Source organism: Lemur catta, chromosome 19, assembly GCF_020740605.2.
Source record: "Lemur catta isolate mLemCat1 chromosome 19, mLemCat1.pri, whole genome shotgun sequence".
Lineage (NCBI taxonomy): Eukaryota > Metazoa > Chordata > Mammalia > Primates > Lemuridae > Lemur > Lemur catta.
The window spans coordinates 26,189,842-26,206,415 of NC_059146.1; the positions used below are offsets into that span (position 1 = coordinate 26,189,842).

At 56.4% G+C, this 16,574-nt stretch overlaps 2 protein-coding genes across 2 annotated transcripts in view; one reads left to right on the forward strand and one right to left on the reverse strand.

The window, feature by feature from the left end:
- OPA3 (outer mitochondrial membrane lipid metabolism regulator OPA3) overlaps positions 1 to 2,422 on the forward strand; it is a 28,529-nt gene extending 26,107 nt beyond the window's left edge. The window contains exon 2 of the mRNA XM_045531415.1: positions 1,318 to 2,422. Coding sequence (XP_045387371.1) covers positions 1,318 to 1,718 — 401 coding nt within the window. The 3' untranslated portion in view covers positions 1,719 to 2,422. The remainder of the gene's footprint in view (positions 1 to 1,317) is intronic.
- A 1,023-nt stretch (positions 2,423 to 3,445) lies between these two features.
- LOC123623950 (vasodilator stimulated phosphoprotein) lies at positions 3,446 to 16,338 on the reverse strand. Its single transcript, XM_045531413.1, is given in 14 exon segments — positions 3,446 to 4,293; positions 4,427 to 4,484; positions 5,045 to 5,132; positions 5,284 to 5,329; positions 5,552 to 5,588; positions 5,739 to 5,790; positions 6,270 to 6,370; positions 6,518 to 6,694; positions 6,696 to 6,760; positions 6,889 to 6,935; positions 7,358 to 7,442; positions 8,487 to 8,652; positions 8,741 to 8,912; positions 15,945 to 16,338. Coding segments are annotated over 14 exon segments (1,137 nt in total). The 5' UTR covers positions 15,950 to 16,338; the 3' UTR covers positions 3,446 to 4,255.
- Positions 16,339 to 16,574: the final 236 nt, after the last annotated feature.

Sequence of the window (16,574 nt, forward strand, 5' to 3'; positions counted from 1 at the left end):
TTTGACATTTGCCTCTCAGACGTCCCCAGAAAGCCCTGTCTATCCTCTGCCCCTCTCCACTTCCCAGCCTCCCTGGGGTCAGACACCCTGCCCCCAAGCCCCATGCTCACTTTTGGAGGGATGTCAGGGCCATCCATCTCTGCACAAGTGGGGCAGCAAGAGGAATAGAGCAGGGAGAGAGAGGTATGGGGAGGGGGAAGCGTGGCTTGGAAGGGCAGCTGGGGGAGGCCCTGACCAGCTCAGACCAGCTCAGTCGGCCCTGGGCCCTGGGCCCTGGCCTGCCTCAGCTGCCCTGGGGGCACCCATCCCCTACGGAGCTCTGTGGCTGGTTGGTGCCTGTTCCAGAGACCACAGCCCCTGGGGAAGACAGTTTACAGGCTTCTGCATGCTAATCACTGCCAGTCACCTGATGCCGCCTATGCATTAAGTACCTCCCTTTGGAGCACCTTAGGAGGTGCTTTAATTTATTTTTATTTTATTTATTTATTTTTGAGACAGAGTCTCACTCTGTTGCCTGGGCTAGAGTGCCGTGGGCGTCAGCCTAGCTCACAGCAACCTCAAACTCCTGGGCTCAAGCGATCCTCCTGCCTCAGCCTCCAGAGTAGCTGGGACTACAGGCGTGTGCCACCATGCCCGGCTAATTTTTCTCTTAGTAGAAATAGGGGTCCCCTTATGGTGCCTGGGCTGGTCTTCAACTCCTGGCCTCAAGCGATCCTCCCACCTCGGACTCCCAAAGTGCTGGGATATTACAGGCGTGAGCCACCGTGCCCCGCCAGAAATTTATCGCTTAAGGTAGCAGGAGGCGGCTGGCTTTGTCCAATCGGTTCATGAGTCCATGGATGAATATCAATTCTTGCCGGAGTTAGAGTTCAGCATCAGCTCTATTATGCTGTGTCTATAACGATGCAAAGGCTGACAGTCCATGTTCACATGAATAAGTTATTAGGTGAGGAAGGAGTTTCCCCTAGAGCTGTGGTCCCCTGTCCCCAACCCCTGGGCCGCGGCCAGTATGGTCCGTGTCCTGCTAGGAACGGGGCCGCGCATCACCGCCTGAGCTCCGCCTCCACCCCCTCCGTCCGTGGAAAAATTGTCTTCCATGAAACCTGTCCCTGGTGCCAAAAAGCTTGGGGACCGCTCCCCTAGAGCGTTCCACGTGTGAGGCCCGGCATTTTTTTTCTTTAAGGCGCCCATTCCCCAGCGCCGGTGATTCTGGTTACCACGTCCCCATTGCTCCAACGGGGATACGGAGGCGCGGAGGGATGTGGCTTGCAGGCGCCTCCCCGGCAAAAGATCCCTGACGCCCGTCTTTCCCCGCAGTGTACCACTGGGTGGAGATAAGGACCAAGATGCGCATCATGGGCTTCAGCGCCGACGCCGTCAAGCCACTGAACGAGGAGGCGGCTGCCGAGCTGGGCGCGCAGCTGCTGGGCGAAGCCATCATCTTTGTCACAGCCGGCAGCTGCCTGCTGCTGGAGTACTGGCGCCAGCAGTCGCAGCATCACCGCAAGGAAAAGGCGCAGCACGCTTCCTGGGGCGCCCTGCAGGACGAGGTAGGCCACCTGGCGCTGGCGCTCGAGGCTCTGCAGGCGCAGGTGCAGGCGACGCCCTCGCAGAGCACCCTGGACGAGCTGCGCGCGCAATTGCAGGAGGTGCGCGCCCAGCTCTGCATCCGGGGCCCGCCTCCCGCGCCCACGGCTGCGCCGGGGTCAGAGGAATAGGAGGCCGCAGGGCTGGTCTTGGACGTGACTGCTGTCTGGGCTGCGAAGTCTCTGACATGGCCCGCTCCCCGCACTGTCCCTTCCTGAACCGGCCCAGCTGACACCACCAGGTCCTTTTGGGTACAGAAGGGATCGTGGGCTGGAGCTGATCCAACCGGACACCGGTTGGGTCGCCTCCCCACTAACCTGCCCAGTGGTACTTTCCACTAGGACTCCCCCTCCCACTGTTGGAATGTTCCAATGGGGACCCCTCCCTCCCCCTCGTCCCCACGAGCGCATTGGCTTAGCACTTAAGAAAGACAGCGTCTTTTATGGGACCCCACCTACCCACCACCAGGTGGGCCAGCAGAACTCCTCCTGGCAAAATGAAATTGTATCCTGCGCACAGATTTAGCCAACCTCTCATTCCGTCGCTCACACCCCCACCTACCTGAGGAAATGGACCTTTCACCTGGGACTCTCCCCCCGCCGCACCGAACACCCCCTACCTCTTCCTCATTGGTACAGACCATTGTAAAGAAAAGGCAGAAAGTTCCAATGAACTTCCGAGCCCTGCCTCCCTCCAGCTACCTCACTCTGGAGGAAGAGGAGGCAGGGTGGGTCTTGGACTGAATTAGCTTCATTGAGTCACCCTGTGGCTCTGGCCTTTAATCCATCCTTAGTGCCTTTAACTGGGGTCCTCTCTTCCAACAGAACCCCGACCCCCGCCCTTCCTTTGGTCTGTGGCACAGTCCCCTGGTCTGGCTGTGCTGGGTCTCCCTGGGCAATGCCTCCCAGACCTGCCATCCCTAGTTCCAGCAGGACGTAGCCTTTTGGGGAGGAAAGATTGGTCCTGACTAGGGCTAATTCATTCTGGCTTTCGGTCTCAGTCCCTGTCCTAGACCTACTACTGTACTTTCCCACCGTCCTCTTCAGTAGCCTCTCATAGAGACCCACCCTGCCCCCCTGCTACATGAGTCACTATCACATCCCCCACCTTCCATCCAAATCTGTTCCTCAGAGTACTCAGGGTCTCCGTTCCTGCCTTTGGATGGGCCTCTGGCCCCCTCCACCCTTCTTCATGCAAAGGCCTCCTCCAGTGGGACTACCTGTCCCTCAGCCCTGAGGTCCCCGTCCTAATGGAATATCCCACCAGGCCGCATTACCCGCCCCACCCACCCAGCCACTGAAGGGTCTGTGTATGAGTTCTGTGACTTCTGAGTGCCAGTATTTTAGACTGTAACTGTTTTATAATTAAACGACCTCTGGGGTAAAGAAGTCATCTTAGGAATGTTTCTGCGAACCCTGATATGCATCTCCAAAATGAGTAAAGTGTCTTCAAAATTAGGAAAGAAGCTGGGGGAGTTAGGGTGGAGCGGCAGGAGTCATCCCCTGAGCCCTTTTCCAAATGGAGAAACTGAGGCCCAGGGTAAGCAAATGGACTTGCCCCAGGCCACACAGTCAGAGAGGGGAGGCTCTGGCCTCCTCCAGGGGTGGTGAAGGGCAGGGTAGGAAGGGGGACAGCCTGGTGAGGGGCATGGGGAGGGAGGTGGAGAAGGGGCAGAGATCACCTGGCTGCAGGGGCCTGAGGGAACTGGAGCGGGTGGAGTGTGGGTGGGAAGGAGGAAGACAGCAGGAATCAGGATCATGGGAGGCAGCGGTTCTCAGCGTTCTTTCTGGAAGGGGCACCAAGGGTGGGGAGCTCCTCCCTCCTCAGCAGAACAGCCCTTCAAATCACTCTAGAGATCTTAGCGTTTATAAAAACCAGCAGATTTATTCTGCAGGGGCCCATTTTCAAGAAGCTCAAGGTGAAGGTGAGAGAGGAGAAGTATCCTCCCCCTTTCCTCTCTCCCTCATCATTTTTTTCTCCATGGGGTAAAAATGGCCTGGACCCCCAAACCTACCCAAATAAAAAAACCAAAAAACTGAGGTTCCAAAAAGTTACAGCATCTTAATTCCTCATAGAAAAGGGGAAGGAGCCAGGGGGGAGGTAAGTCCCTGGGGTGGGAGGAGGTTCGCCCAGCCTGGTGGGACATCCCCCCCTTAAATAGCTGCCCCAAATGGGGCAAGCCTGGGGCTATAGCATTTAAAAACTCCCACACCCCATTTTATCAAAACCAAAGAGAAAAAAAAATTTCCCTTTCCCCCCGAAACCCAAATATATATATATATTTTCTTTAAAAAACAAAAATTCGAAGGCATTAAGCTTTAAAGTGAATCTAGAACAAGGGAATGTGAAATTCCCTCCTTCCTTCCCCCTCACTGCGGGGTTAACTGGTACATCCCCAGCAGAGGAACCAGCCCCAAGGGGATGGCAGAGGGGAAGGACCAAAGAGAAGAAAGGGTGGGGGCCTCCCCAGCCAATCAGCAGCCAGTATGGGTGTAGGCAGGGTGCCAGGGAAGCCACACCCCCTTGGAATTTGCCAAGTGGGATGGGGAATGGGGGAGATGCATTCCTGTGTAGTCTTCAGCCAATTCCAAGTCAAGTCGAGGCAGGGAAAGCAAGGTGATAGGCGGGGTGTGCAGAAGGGAGAAATGGGTCTTCTGGGTCCCTGTGGTCAGGGAGAACCCCGCTTCCTCAGCTCCTGGACAAAGGCTGGAAGGAAACAAGGGGCAGAGGTCAGGGCCAGAGTCTCTTCCCCCTTCCCTTCCAAAATAGGGCTTTTTCCCAGGGACATGATGCCTCCAAAATAAATGTTTAAGAACCAAACCAAACCAAACCACCTCACCTTCAATTATTTCCTCTTTCACTTTCTGCAATTCCTTCCTCACCTCTTCCAGAAGCTCCTGAAAATAATGGGGTATAAGCAATCAAGAGGGGTACCTGGACTTGTAGAAACAAATCCCCCCTTCCTATATTGACTGAAAGGCCCAAGGAAGCAGGTTTGAGACCCACCCCTACCACCCCACACCAGAACATCGCTGCCAAGGTCACAGAGTGACTGGAGGATTCCAGGGGAGAATTCTGGATCCCTGGAGCCATAAGAAAAGTACTGGAGAACATCCAGTACCAGGGCTGGCAGATCCATTCTGGTCTCCTGCCAAGTCCCGTTGGTGATGGATGGCTGGGGTCAGTGTGCTGAATGGATTCGAGGTACTCATGGGGAATGCGTGTGATGGTAGATTAGTAAGGTCTGTCCCAAGCACTGGGAAAGAGGGTGTGGTGTCATCGGAGTCATCCCTAACCTGACCCAATCTCTCCATTTCTTAGACTGGAAAATGGAGGTTTCTGAGACCTTTTCTAGAATCACTCTGCACGCCAGTGGCAGGGTCTGGATCCCAGTCTCCTCTCTCCTGTGGCCCCTTTCTAGCTCCCAACCTCACCTCCACCCTCCTCCCCAGGCTACCTGTTTCACCCTCTCAAGGTCTGACTCATCACTGGAGCTAGGCGTACAGGGGTGGGCCTCAGAAGTGAGCGCCGAAGATGACTTCATCCTAAGAGAGTTGGTGTGGTTTGGGACAGAAATGAGGTTAGAGAGAGGACCTCCCTCCCCTGCCACCCATTTCAGGGGTCACAGCACTCCTCCCTGTAAATTGGGCAAGTCCAACTATTTTGGGGGGTGGGGCCCCAGTATCGATGGCCCACCTTGGCAAGGTTGTGCTGTTCTTCTCCCAGGGTCTCCGCACAGATTCTGGGGGACAGGTAACAAATCAGAAAGAGCAGGGCAAAAGACTGCCCCCATTCAATCTTTCTCCCCCAGCCTCATCGGCCCAAGGTCAAAGACCCATCTCAGGAGAATACAATCCCCAGCACTATTTGCACAGACTCTCCCATGAGGGCGCTGTATGTGTGAGAACAGGGCATCCTGGGATTTGTAGTTTCTGTGTAGTTTCTTGACTGGGCGCTCACTCACCACTCTGGGCTGGGACTCTGGCCTCTGGTTCCTCCTGCTGGTGGGAAATAAAACTGCCATGAACCAGCCCCTGCCACACCTCTGCCAATTTCCTCTTCCAGGTTCAAAGGCAGCCCTGCCCTATCTCCCCCGCCCCCCAATATCCCTACCCTCATGGTGTGCTGGCCAAGAAGAGCCCCTGACTTACATTGGCAGAGTCATCCTTGGGGGGTTTCTCCCCAACCTGCGTGGCTTTCCTTCTGCAGGAGGGAAAGGCAAAAACAGGCTCCAGTCCTCCCCCAGCCACCCAGTGATCCCCCTTCCCAGAGTTCTAGAAATGTGGATTCTAGGGTGTTGAGTTAGAACTCGGGAAGCTGAGGAAACTGTTTTAGAAGCTCAAGAGATTCCTGTTCTAGAATTAGGCTGGCAGGTTCTATGGTTCTTACATTTGGGATCATAAATTCTAAGGGTGGAGGGGCTCCGGATTCGAATGCCAAGATTCTAGGAATCTGTGTTTCCAGAATTCTGGGTTTTAAAGCATTCTACAGGCTACCTAGGTGGTTGCAAACCTCAGCCATCTCAGGAGGTGACAATCCCCAGCATTATAGCCCTAATCTGGCTATGAAAGGGGGAACTTTCACCAAAAGAAACGACCAAAACAGGAATTAGAGCCCTCCCCCAATCTGGCCCTCCTGAACTGGACTCTGCAGGTGATTCGGGGGTGCAGGCTCCGGCTCACCTGCGGGCCAGCATGGCGTTCATCTCTTCCATGAGCCCCCCACCTGCGCTTCGGCCGCTCTCAGCTTTGGGGGCCAAGGGCCCCCCTGAGGCCTCCTCCTGCTGCAGAAATTAAAAAGGGGAGGGGCTTTAGGGGCAGGTCTCCCGGCCTCCCAGTCCTTCTGACATCTCCAGGGAACCCCGGCCTCATCCCATTATTGCATCAGGGCCCCAGTCACCCCACACCCTGCCACTCCTGACCCCCCTCACCTTGCTGACTTTCCTGAGTTTGGCTCCAGCAATGGCTGCAGCCAGGCCTGGGGCCCCAGTCCCACCACCACTGGAGCCCTGTGCTGCCGGGAGAGGGGGTGCAGGGGGTGGGCCTCCCCCTGCTCCATGCCCTGCAGCTGAGACCCCAGAGGGGGGCAGACCCGGAGGTGGGGGGGGGACCCGGAGGAGGAGGAGGTCCTGGCGGTGGGGGTGGGCCCCCAGCTGGGGGAGCAGGTGGGCCTCCTGGAACAAACAGAAAACAGGGGTTGCTGAGAGAGTAGCCTCTTTCTTCATGTTCCAGATGGCCACCCCTAACCCCAGGGAGACCCACCCCTTCCTCCAGGAAGTCCCAAGGCCCCTCCCGCAATCACCTGCATTGGAGACCCTGCGCTCCAGCTCCGGCTGGCCAGACTGCTGCCTGTGGGGCAGGGGGAGGGGAGGTGATAGAGCTGCCATCAATCAGGGCCCCAAGGGTGGCCAGTGAAGGGCTCTGGAACCTCCTGGCCTCTCTCTCAGAGGTCTCCCATGAGGCCAGCTCCTAACCCCTGCCCAAGCCTTCCTTCCCCAGGGGCCCGAGTAAAGGCGGGGTGAGATGGGGACCAAGGACGAGGAATCTGGGAGACCAGGATTGGGGGCCATTAGGTTCTACAGCTCTGAGTGTCAGGAGTTTCTTGAACTCCAGGAGGTGGGGGTTTCTGAAAGCTGTCAACTTCTAATCTCTTGGGAGCTGATCATTCTGGAAGCTGAAAGTTGGAGCGATTCTGAACTAGAGGAGTCAGGGATTCTGGAACATCTAGAACTCTTGGTGGTTAAAGTTCCCCGCCCAGGGCCCGGCCCCACCTTCTCTGCTGCTCCACCTCCTCCGGGGAGGGGCCGTTCTGGACAGACCAGGTGGGAGGTGCTGGGGGCGGAGGAGGCCCCCCTCCTGGAAGGTGAGAGCAGAAAGGGGATGAGTCAGCTCCCCCAGCCTCCGGGGAACCCGGCCCAGAGGCGCTCACTTCCTTCTTCCTGAGACCCTGACACCCTGGGCCCAGGTGGGGGCAGCACCAGCTTCCCTTGCCCGAGCTGCCAGGAGGTGGGTGCTGTTATGATGCCCCAGTGGCAGGTGGGAAAGCTAAGGCCCACGGGGCAGTCACTGGCCCCGAAGTTCTGCAGGATGGAATTTTCAGGAACATGACTTAAATTCAGGCTGATTGCACCATCCAGACTCTTAACCGCTGTTAAGAGTTAACACTCATCCAGACTTTTACAGCTGCTTGGACCCCTACCCGAGACCCTTGCCCACCTAACCCCTGGCGTCTGGGCCCCTGGTACCTGAACTGCCCACTGTACTTTCCTGTGTGCCCCTAGACGAGCAAGCCCCTTCCCCACTAGCGCTGAAGTCTGCCCCGGAGGCAAACGCCTCCGCCATCTGATGTTCAGTTCTACAGCAGTGACTCCAGACCCCAGGTGCACAGCGGTCACCTAAGCCTTGCTGCTCACAGTCCTGTCTGTGGACCCGCAGCCCCGGCATCGCCAGGGCCCTTGCTAGAAACTCGGTCTCACCCCAACCCAGCCCGCCTGCGCCAGAGGCTTCACCCTAAGCACACCCCGGGATGATTCGTCTACATGTTAAGGTTTAAGAAATAGCAACTGTAGACTTTGTCAATGGGTACCCGGGGAAAGGACACACAGAGCCTTCTGGGGACTGCAAAGTATGTCTTGATCTAGGAGGTGGGCCCACAGGAGTGTGCCTGTGTAAAATTCACGGAGTGTACCGTACCCTTAGGGAATCGTACGTTGCATACATAGGTGCTCACGGAGCACACAGGAGCCCCCCAGAATCCTCATGATAGTTTCCCGCCATAGCAATGAATTAGCTCCATTTTACAGATGACTAGACTGAGACCCAGAGTGGTGAAGGGGCAGCCTGAGCAGCAGCATGCAGTGGGGCCCTCTGCCTGCCCCACGCCCACCGGCTGTTTCTAACCTTCCAAGGCCTCTATGGCACTGGCCATGCCGGCGGCAAACTGTGCCGCATCCTCCTTGCTGCCGAAGTTGAGGCCCCAGACCTGGCGGGCGTCGCGCCACTGATGGAAGGTGGGGGTGGCTTGATTATACTTGACCCCCCGGACGATGGCACAGTTGATGACCACCTGGCAGGAGGGGAGTGGGGGTGAGAGGGGGCAGGTGCAGGGGTGGGGGCTCAGCCCACAGAGAGGGGGGGACGGAGGGAGGTGGCACCTGCTGGTCGGGCTGCATCTTCCGGCCCACGACCCGGAAGGAGTTGGCCGTGGGGTTGTGGTAGATCTGGACGCGGCTGAAGGCCTGGGGACCGGTGCCGGCGGGCAGCCATCGCTTGTTGCCATCATCGTAAAGCATCACAGTGGCCCGGCTAGAACAGACGGCTGTCTCACTGCGGGAAGGGTGACACAAAGGGAGAGGGGCCGGTCACCTTCTCATCTGGGTCTCCCTGAGACACTGGAAGGGACAAAGACTGTGGGATCGAGAGAGACACACACAGAGAGGCAGAGGGAGACAATCGGACAGGGAGAGGGAGGGAGACCCTGATAGATTAGGAAAGAAACAGCGATCAGGAGAGAGAGGCTGGCACACAAGCAGGGGACGTGAGACAGACAGATGGGGAGAAAGGGAGAGTCAGATGGGCAAACGGGAGAGAGACAGACTGAGACAGACACCCAGACAGATGTGGTAGTGAGGGAGAAGAGACGGCCGGGCAGGGGCCTCAGAGGAAGAGACAGACGTAGAACAAGAGATCGAGGGAGAGACAGGCAGAGGGAGAAGGGGAGATGGAAGGGGACCTAGGCCAGCACTGGGGAGGGACATGCAGGTAAGCACGGAGTGAGGCGGGAGGTGGCAGGAGCCCAGAGCTCTACTACAGAACAGCTCCTGCCTGGCCTCAGTTTCCCTATCTCTACCAGAGTGCCTGGATATCCACCCCAACACGGCTCCGCTCAGGTGGGAGGAGGAAGCTGAGGCTCAGGGAGGGGAAGGGTGTGAGGCCTGCAGCAAGTTGGGAACTGATCCTGGACCCCGGGCTCTTCCCCCAGAAGGAGCCCCTGCCGCCCACCCATCCACCCAGCTCCCCAGGGCACTAACAGCCATTCGGCAGATACTTAGCAGACACTCACGGCTCTGTGTCACGCCCATGCTGGGTGGGGCTGGGGATGAGGACACAGCAGTGACCCAGACAGCCCTAACACCACCCTCCCGGGGTTCACAGTCCAGCGCAGGAGACAGACTCCTTCCCAGACAGTGACAACCCGGGACTAGGACCAAGGAGCACCTGCCCCAACCTGGCGAGTCAGGGAGGACTTCCTGGAGGAACACTGTGTGACTCAGCTCAGCCTTGGCGGGCAGGCATCCGCAAACTGGTTCAGAGTTCAGGATCTGACATCCACGGCCCTGGGTTCAAATCCCTACTGAGCCGCCTACTCCATGTGACTCAGGGAAGTCAACTGCCCACTTAAGAACTCATCTTGCTCGCCAGCGAACTGGGAAAATGACAGTCCCCCCTCCCAAGGCAGTGGGCAGGAGTAAATGAGTCTGGGCACTGCAAGCACTTGGTACAGCACCTGGCACATACTGAGCACTCAGTGCCTGTATCCATCTCACCAGCACCCTTAACAGGCACCAAAGGGGCCCTTGGACAGCTACGTCCCTTGGGACCCTTCTGGGAGGTTCAATCTCCCCTCCCCCAATGAGGAAACTCAGCCTCAGACAGGAACTCAGAGGGGAAGTGACTTGCCCAAGGTCACACACAGGAGGGGAAGCAATGGTCTCTGCCCTGCCCCACCCCCACCGGGCTCTTTCCTGAAAAGAGGAAGTTGGTGGTCAGAGGTTTCAGGGGAGAGAAATTATAACCCCCGCAAAGGCTGCCCCTACCAGGACTGGGGGGTTGGGCATGATGCTGACGCTGTCGAAGTCAGGGCAGGGGAAGCCCCTCAGACCCAGTTCTAGGTCCATAAAGCGGGGTGAGCCTAGCACCCCAAGTTTACATCATTGTGGCATCTTTCTCTTACCAGGCACCCCAAGTCCCTCCCCCAGAGTCACTCATTTGATTTTCCCTGCAGCCCTTCAAGACGGACACTATTTCGTTCTCATTTTACAGATGAGAACTATAAACAGAGGCCCAGAGAGGTTGAGTGACTTGCCCACACTCACACAGCTACTGAGGGGCAGGGTGAGGATCTGAATCCAGGCCACCTGGCTCCCACGTCCACAGTCTTAACCACCAGGGGCTGCGCGGGCCCTACCCAAACTTCCAGGTGCCCTTTCCAGACAAGCGCAGCCTCGGGGGCTGTTTCTGGCTCTCACTGGCCCTGGCAGAGCAGGGCTAAGGCCTCACCCACACCTGCCACCCACACCCAGGGCAGACTCTGGCCAGGTGCCCAGGGCTGCCGCTGCCCCACCCTGGCTGCACTTTGCTCTCCCAGGCGGCCCTGCCCTGCTGAGGCTCTGGCCTGGCTGGAGAGCTGGGTGCCCTCTGGGGTGACCCTGGGCCAGTCCTGCCTTCCCAGGATCCAATGTCCCCATTATAGAAGAAGGATCCTGTTAAAACACAAGGCAGAGAATGTCCCTCCTTTTTCAGAAACTCCCAGCTCTTGCAGAATCAAAACCAAGTTCTCTCCATGGCCTGCCTGCTACGTGTGATCTCTGGTCTCATTTCTTCCCCCGCCCCCATGTTACAGTCCCCAGGCCCCCCAGCTGCTCTTTCAACCGACTCAGGCCTGTGCACTTGCTCTTCCTGGAGCCCAGATGCTCACCTCCTTCCGGTCTCTGCTTACATGTTGCTTCTTCTGAGAAGCCCTCCCTGACTACCCGATCTGGAAAAGCTCCTGTCCCTCGCATCCCCTGCTGCCCACTTCACAGCAGTGATCCCTGCCCGACACAATATTGATTTATTATCTGTCTCCACTACCAAAACATCAGGTCCACGAGGGCAGGGACTTGTGTCTGTCTTGTTCACTGCGGTGTCCCCAGAACCTAGAATGGTGTCCAGCACATAGCAGGTACTCAGTAGTTATCAAACATCTGTAAAGAAGACAAACTCTTACCAACGGCAGCTGACATTTCTTAGTCAGCCTGGGTCCCAGACACTGTTCTAGGTGCTGGGCTCCAATAGACTCTGAAGCTTATCCTTGAGACGGATGAGAAACTGCAGGCACAGAGAGGTGAAGACACCTGCTCCAGGTCACACAGCAAGTAAATGGAGGGTCTCATATTTGAACCTGAGACCACCCATGTTCTTAACCTCATTTAATGATGAAGAAAGGGCTAAGCTGAAGTTTTTTAAAGGCAAGGTACAAAGTAGCGTGGGTCAGAGGTTTTTTTTTTAAAAAGGTGGGGAGGATATAAATACATCTGCACAGAGTGGTGATACGTGCACACAGGCTGCTTCTCAAGAGACTAATTGTGGCTGCCTCCACAATTAGTTGGGAACTTGGGGACTGGGGAGGGAGGAAACAGACATTTGCACTGTTTATCTTTTTTTTTTTTTTTTTTTTTGAGACAGAGTCCCGCTCTGCTGCCCAGGCTAGAGTGCCGTGGCATCATCATAGCTCACTGTAGCCTCGAACTCCTGGGCTCAAGCAATCCTCCTGCCTCAGCCTCCTGAGTACCTGGGACTACAGGTGTGTAGCACCATGCCTGGCTAATTCTTAAATTTTTGGTAGAGACAGGATCTCACTATGTTGCCCAGGCTAGTCTTGAATTCTTGGCCTCAAGCAATCCTCCTGCCTCAGCCTCCTGAAGTGCTCGGACTACAGGTGTGAGCCACTGTACTCAGGCTTGTTTACCTTTTTGAACTGCTTCATTATTTCTTTTCCTTTTTGTTTTTTCCCCTTAGCTCTCCCTTACATGTCAACTTTTCCTTTGTATAATGGGCTGGAATTACTTGTAAAAGCTGAATTCGTTACTTAAGTTCAAAAAACTATAAACTAGGCAAAAGCTGGAATTGGAAATCCCACAGCCAGGGAGTGTGGGGGGGTGAAATTGAAAGTGGGTTCACCTGAGTCCAGTGGTCCCCTGGGGGACCCTGCATTTGACATGAAAGAGCCTTAATCCCAGCCAGCTTATGACCCACCCCTCTGCGCAAGTCCCCTCGCTTTAGAAAATTCTGGCACACGATGGATGAAAGAGGGTTCAAGTCATTTCCTTGCTGTGTGGCTTCACCTCTCTAAGCCTCAGTTTCCAGCCCCGGAAACCATCAGTCACTGGTTTGTTGTCAGGATTAAAAGAGATAACAAATGAAAAATCCCTAACCTCAGGATGTATAACTTGGCACACACTCCACATGTGGGAGCTGACAGTCAAAGCAGGAGGGAGAGAGCTTCCCATCACTGGAGGTAATCAAGCACAGTGACAACAGTTTACATAAACCTTCCAGACTGGACTTGCCCTTCCTTCCCTTCACTCCCTCACCCCTAAGACTTACCCCGTAGCCTCCTTATAACATAAAACTTGTGACACACACATACAACCTTCCCAAACTACAAATCATCTTTGAGCAGCCCTAGGTAGGGAACCAGATCTAGGGTCTACGGGTCCCTTACGGACTCACTCTAGTCCCTCTTCCCTGGTGGGCTTCAGTTTCCCGTAAGTGAACAGGAGGGTAAAGGCTCCTATTTGGGTTTCTTTTTGCTTACATGAATTACCTTAAGTGTTTTTACAGTGAAAAGCATGTTATTTGTAATTTTTTTTTAAATATAGGTTTTATGTTCATTTTTCTTTAATAGCATAATAGTTTGGACACAGGCCAACTTCAAATCCAAGCTTGGCCACTTGCAAAATGCTTGACTTTGGCGTTTTCGTTACGACAAGAGGCCCATTCGCCATTCTGTGGTGAACCTATCTTGATCTTGCTCTGTAAACCTATCTTGTCCTTCCTCAATAAATTTTGTTTCACCAAAAAAACAAAAACAAACAAAAAAAAGTTTGTTAGGCAATTTGCTTAACTTCTCTGTACCTCAGTTTTCCCTTCTGTAGAGTGGGGAGGGGGCAAGAGACTGCAATAGTATCATTGTTATGATGGTTGTGAGGATTAAATTGAATCAGGCACCTAATACAGTGCCTGGCACAAAGTAGATGCTTGATCAAATGGTCTCTTACCGTTTTTTAAAAACAAAATAAGAACAGTAATAACCACTATTGGAAGAGGAAAGAAATGGACTGAAATTCTTCCTGAGTCCCTTCTGCCCTGAGGTTCTCAGACCTCTGCCCCGCTTCCCCACCTTCCAAGAATCCCAACTCTGAGTCCCGGACTCAGCAGACACTCAATAAATATTGGTCAAACTGGGAGAAAAAGAGCTATATCTTGTAATTTTCCATCTTAACATCCTCTCTTCCAACTGCCCCCAGGGCTGTCCCCAGCCAAACCAGCCAGAAATTAGCCGATCCCAGCCTCCTCCCCATCCCCCAGCATTGCCTAAGAATTTCTGAGGGATACTGCCCAGACCTTTCTGTCTTTGAGCCTCAGTTTCCTCAGCTTGGAATAGGGGCGTGGGGCGTTTTGAATCCTAGCTGTCCTTGGAGAAGGGACACAGCCCAGGAAGTCGGGTGTGACCCCGGCCCACGAGGCCCCTCAGAAGGTGGGAGTAAGCCTCTGGGAGGACAGGCATCTGCTCAACTTCTGCCCACCCCCCAGGGCGCGGAAGGTTTGGCCAGGCCACAGCAAGAGGGGGGCCCCGTGGGAGGGCCAGGGCCTCCAGCGCTGGTGCTGGTGGGGAAGGCAGGAGGCCGGCCCAGACACTGCTCCTGCCCTTTTACGGTCTCACAGCGAGTGAGGCAGCACTAACTCGGACATCCGCCATCCGCCTTCCACGGTGCCTGGGACCGGAAACGCAGGGGGTGGGGGCGAGGGGCGGGGCTGGGGGCGGCGGGAGAGAAGAGTCCCCGAGGAAGAGGGTGAAGGAAAAGAGCCCCGCTCCCGCAAACTGCCCCCTCTCCAGGGCAGACCTTGAAGGGATGTTGGTATAATGGGGAAAGGAAGTCTTGAGGTGTCTGTGGGTGTCCCCCTTGCTCCCAATTTTCCAACAACTGCTTTCACATCAGAAGGAACAAATACGGAAGGAGGGTTCTCTAATGGTCATAAAAAGGAATGCCACCCAGATGTCAGAGGGCAAGGGTGTGGGAAACGTGGAGGAAGTGGGAGGAAGTGGGCATCAAGGGGTTAATCCCCAGTCGTCCCCAGGGGCCTCCCCCTCAGGCTGGGGGCTTTGGGGCAGGAAGTCCCAGAGAGAGTGGAGGAAAGGAGATAGTATTGTCAGGCTCTGGCCCCAAGGGAGAGATTATGGGGGCCAAGGGAGGGGAGAATGGAGGGGGCTTAGTTGGGTCCCCCAGCCTGTACCGGCCCCGCCCTCAGGTGAGCCCAGGAGTTCAGGGGAGGCCGGGTGAGACATAATCCCTGGGTCCCTTGGGTCCCTCCACCCCCAGGATTAAATTCCTGGGAAGACAGCTGGAACTATCTGGGAAGCCTGGGTCTCTGGGGAAGAGGGCTATGACCTTGAAGCCTTCCAGCACCCCTTCTCCAACCCCAGGGCTCTGGATGGCTGCGGGGGATGGTGAGGAAAGCAGCCGGCCCACAGTGCTCCTAGCCCACCCCGCCCCACACCAGCTGTCTCGACAGGTGAGTCAGGAAGACAAAGGCCCCCCTTCCCCCAGCTGCCGCGCCCCCTCCCTCCCCAGGGCCGCACAGGTGGGGAGAGAGGCCGCCCTTCTGGCCCAGGGCCTGGGCGCCGCCCTCGGCGCTGAGCGCTCGCTAGCTCCTAGGCATGGCCCGTTTTAAGCAGATTGTGTGTGTGGAGCGACGGGGGAGGGGAGCCCAACCAGACCCTGGAGGCTGAGTCTGGGTCCGTGGGTCGGTTCACACCAACCTCCTCCACAGAAGGATCTAAGTGCCCCCCAAAATTTAGGGGGTTAAGAAGTACCCCCGAAGTTAAGGAGGGCGGTCCCACTTGGGGAGACTTTTTCCAGCGCCACGTAAACGGGGACCCTGCAAACAGGGTCTGCGTCTCAGTCTCCCTTCTAGGTCCCAGGCTCCCCCAAACTGGCCCCCCACAATCCCTCCTGGACCTCAAGTTGAAGTTTAGGGGGAGTCTGAGCCCTACCTAAATCCTGGCATCCCTGCGGGGAGTAGCTGCCAACTTGAAGGTCCTCAGAAAAAGTCTTTAAAATTCGGGAGTCCTCAGAGCGCCCCCCAAATCTGAGAGCTCCCAGGAGAGCCCTACAGGCACCACCCCGAGCCTTGGGAGTCGTGGGGAGGTGATCAATATCTGGAGCCCGTCCAAGGAGATTCAACCCAAATCTGAGGGTCCCAGTTGCCTGTCCCCAAATTCCAGCCGGGAGCGAGCTGGGGGGAGGGGGACAAAGGCGGGGCGGGGAGCCCGCGCGGGGCGGGGAAGGGTCAGGAAGCCGTGCGGGGGCTCACCTCATGGCTGCTCGGCGGGCGGGCGGCGCGCCCACGGGGTGGGTGCTCCCGGGGCGCCCCTGGCTCGAGGTTCAGGGGTTCGGGGCTGGCTCCAGGTTCTGCTCAGTCTCCCCCAGGGTCCCGCCCCATAGAGTCCGGCTTCCTGGAGGGGAACGTGAACCCGGCCGGGACAGGTCCTGAGGCGCCTCCTCCCGCTGATGCTTTGATGGGGGGACCCCTGCGGCAGAAAGGGGGTGCGGCGTCCCCTACCCGGCGCACCCCCTCGGCCGGCGGCGGCTACAATGTTACTCTTACTACTGTACTTCTCTTCGCTACATTTCGTTCCAAAATTCCACTCCCCGCACCCACAATGCCCCGCGCCTTAAAGGGGCCGCGAACACCTCTAGGCGGGGGATGGAGGGCGCTTAAAAGGGCAACTCGGAACTCTCGACTTCCGCAATTTCCCTCTTTCCCTAGCGTTACTGCATAGGGGTGCACCCTGGGCGTCACCCTCAAACTGGGGGGGCAAGTTTGGTGGAGGGGAAGGGGTCCTCCCTTGATCCCTAGTTCTCTCCCACTGTGGGAATTCTTGGGGGAATCTCAATGGCGGGATCCCTCCCGTCCTACTTTCCCAGTGACTTCTCCATTTCT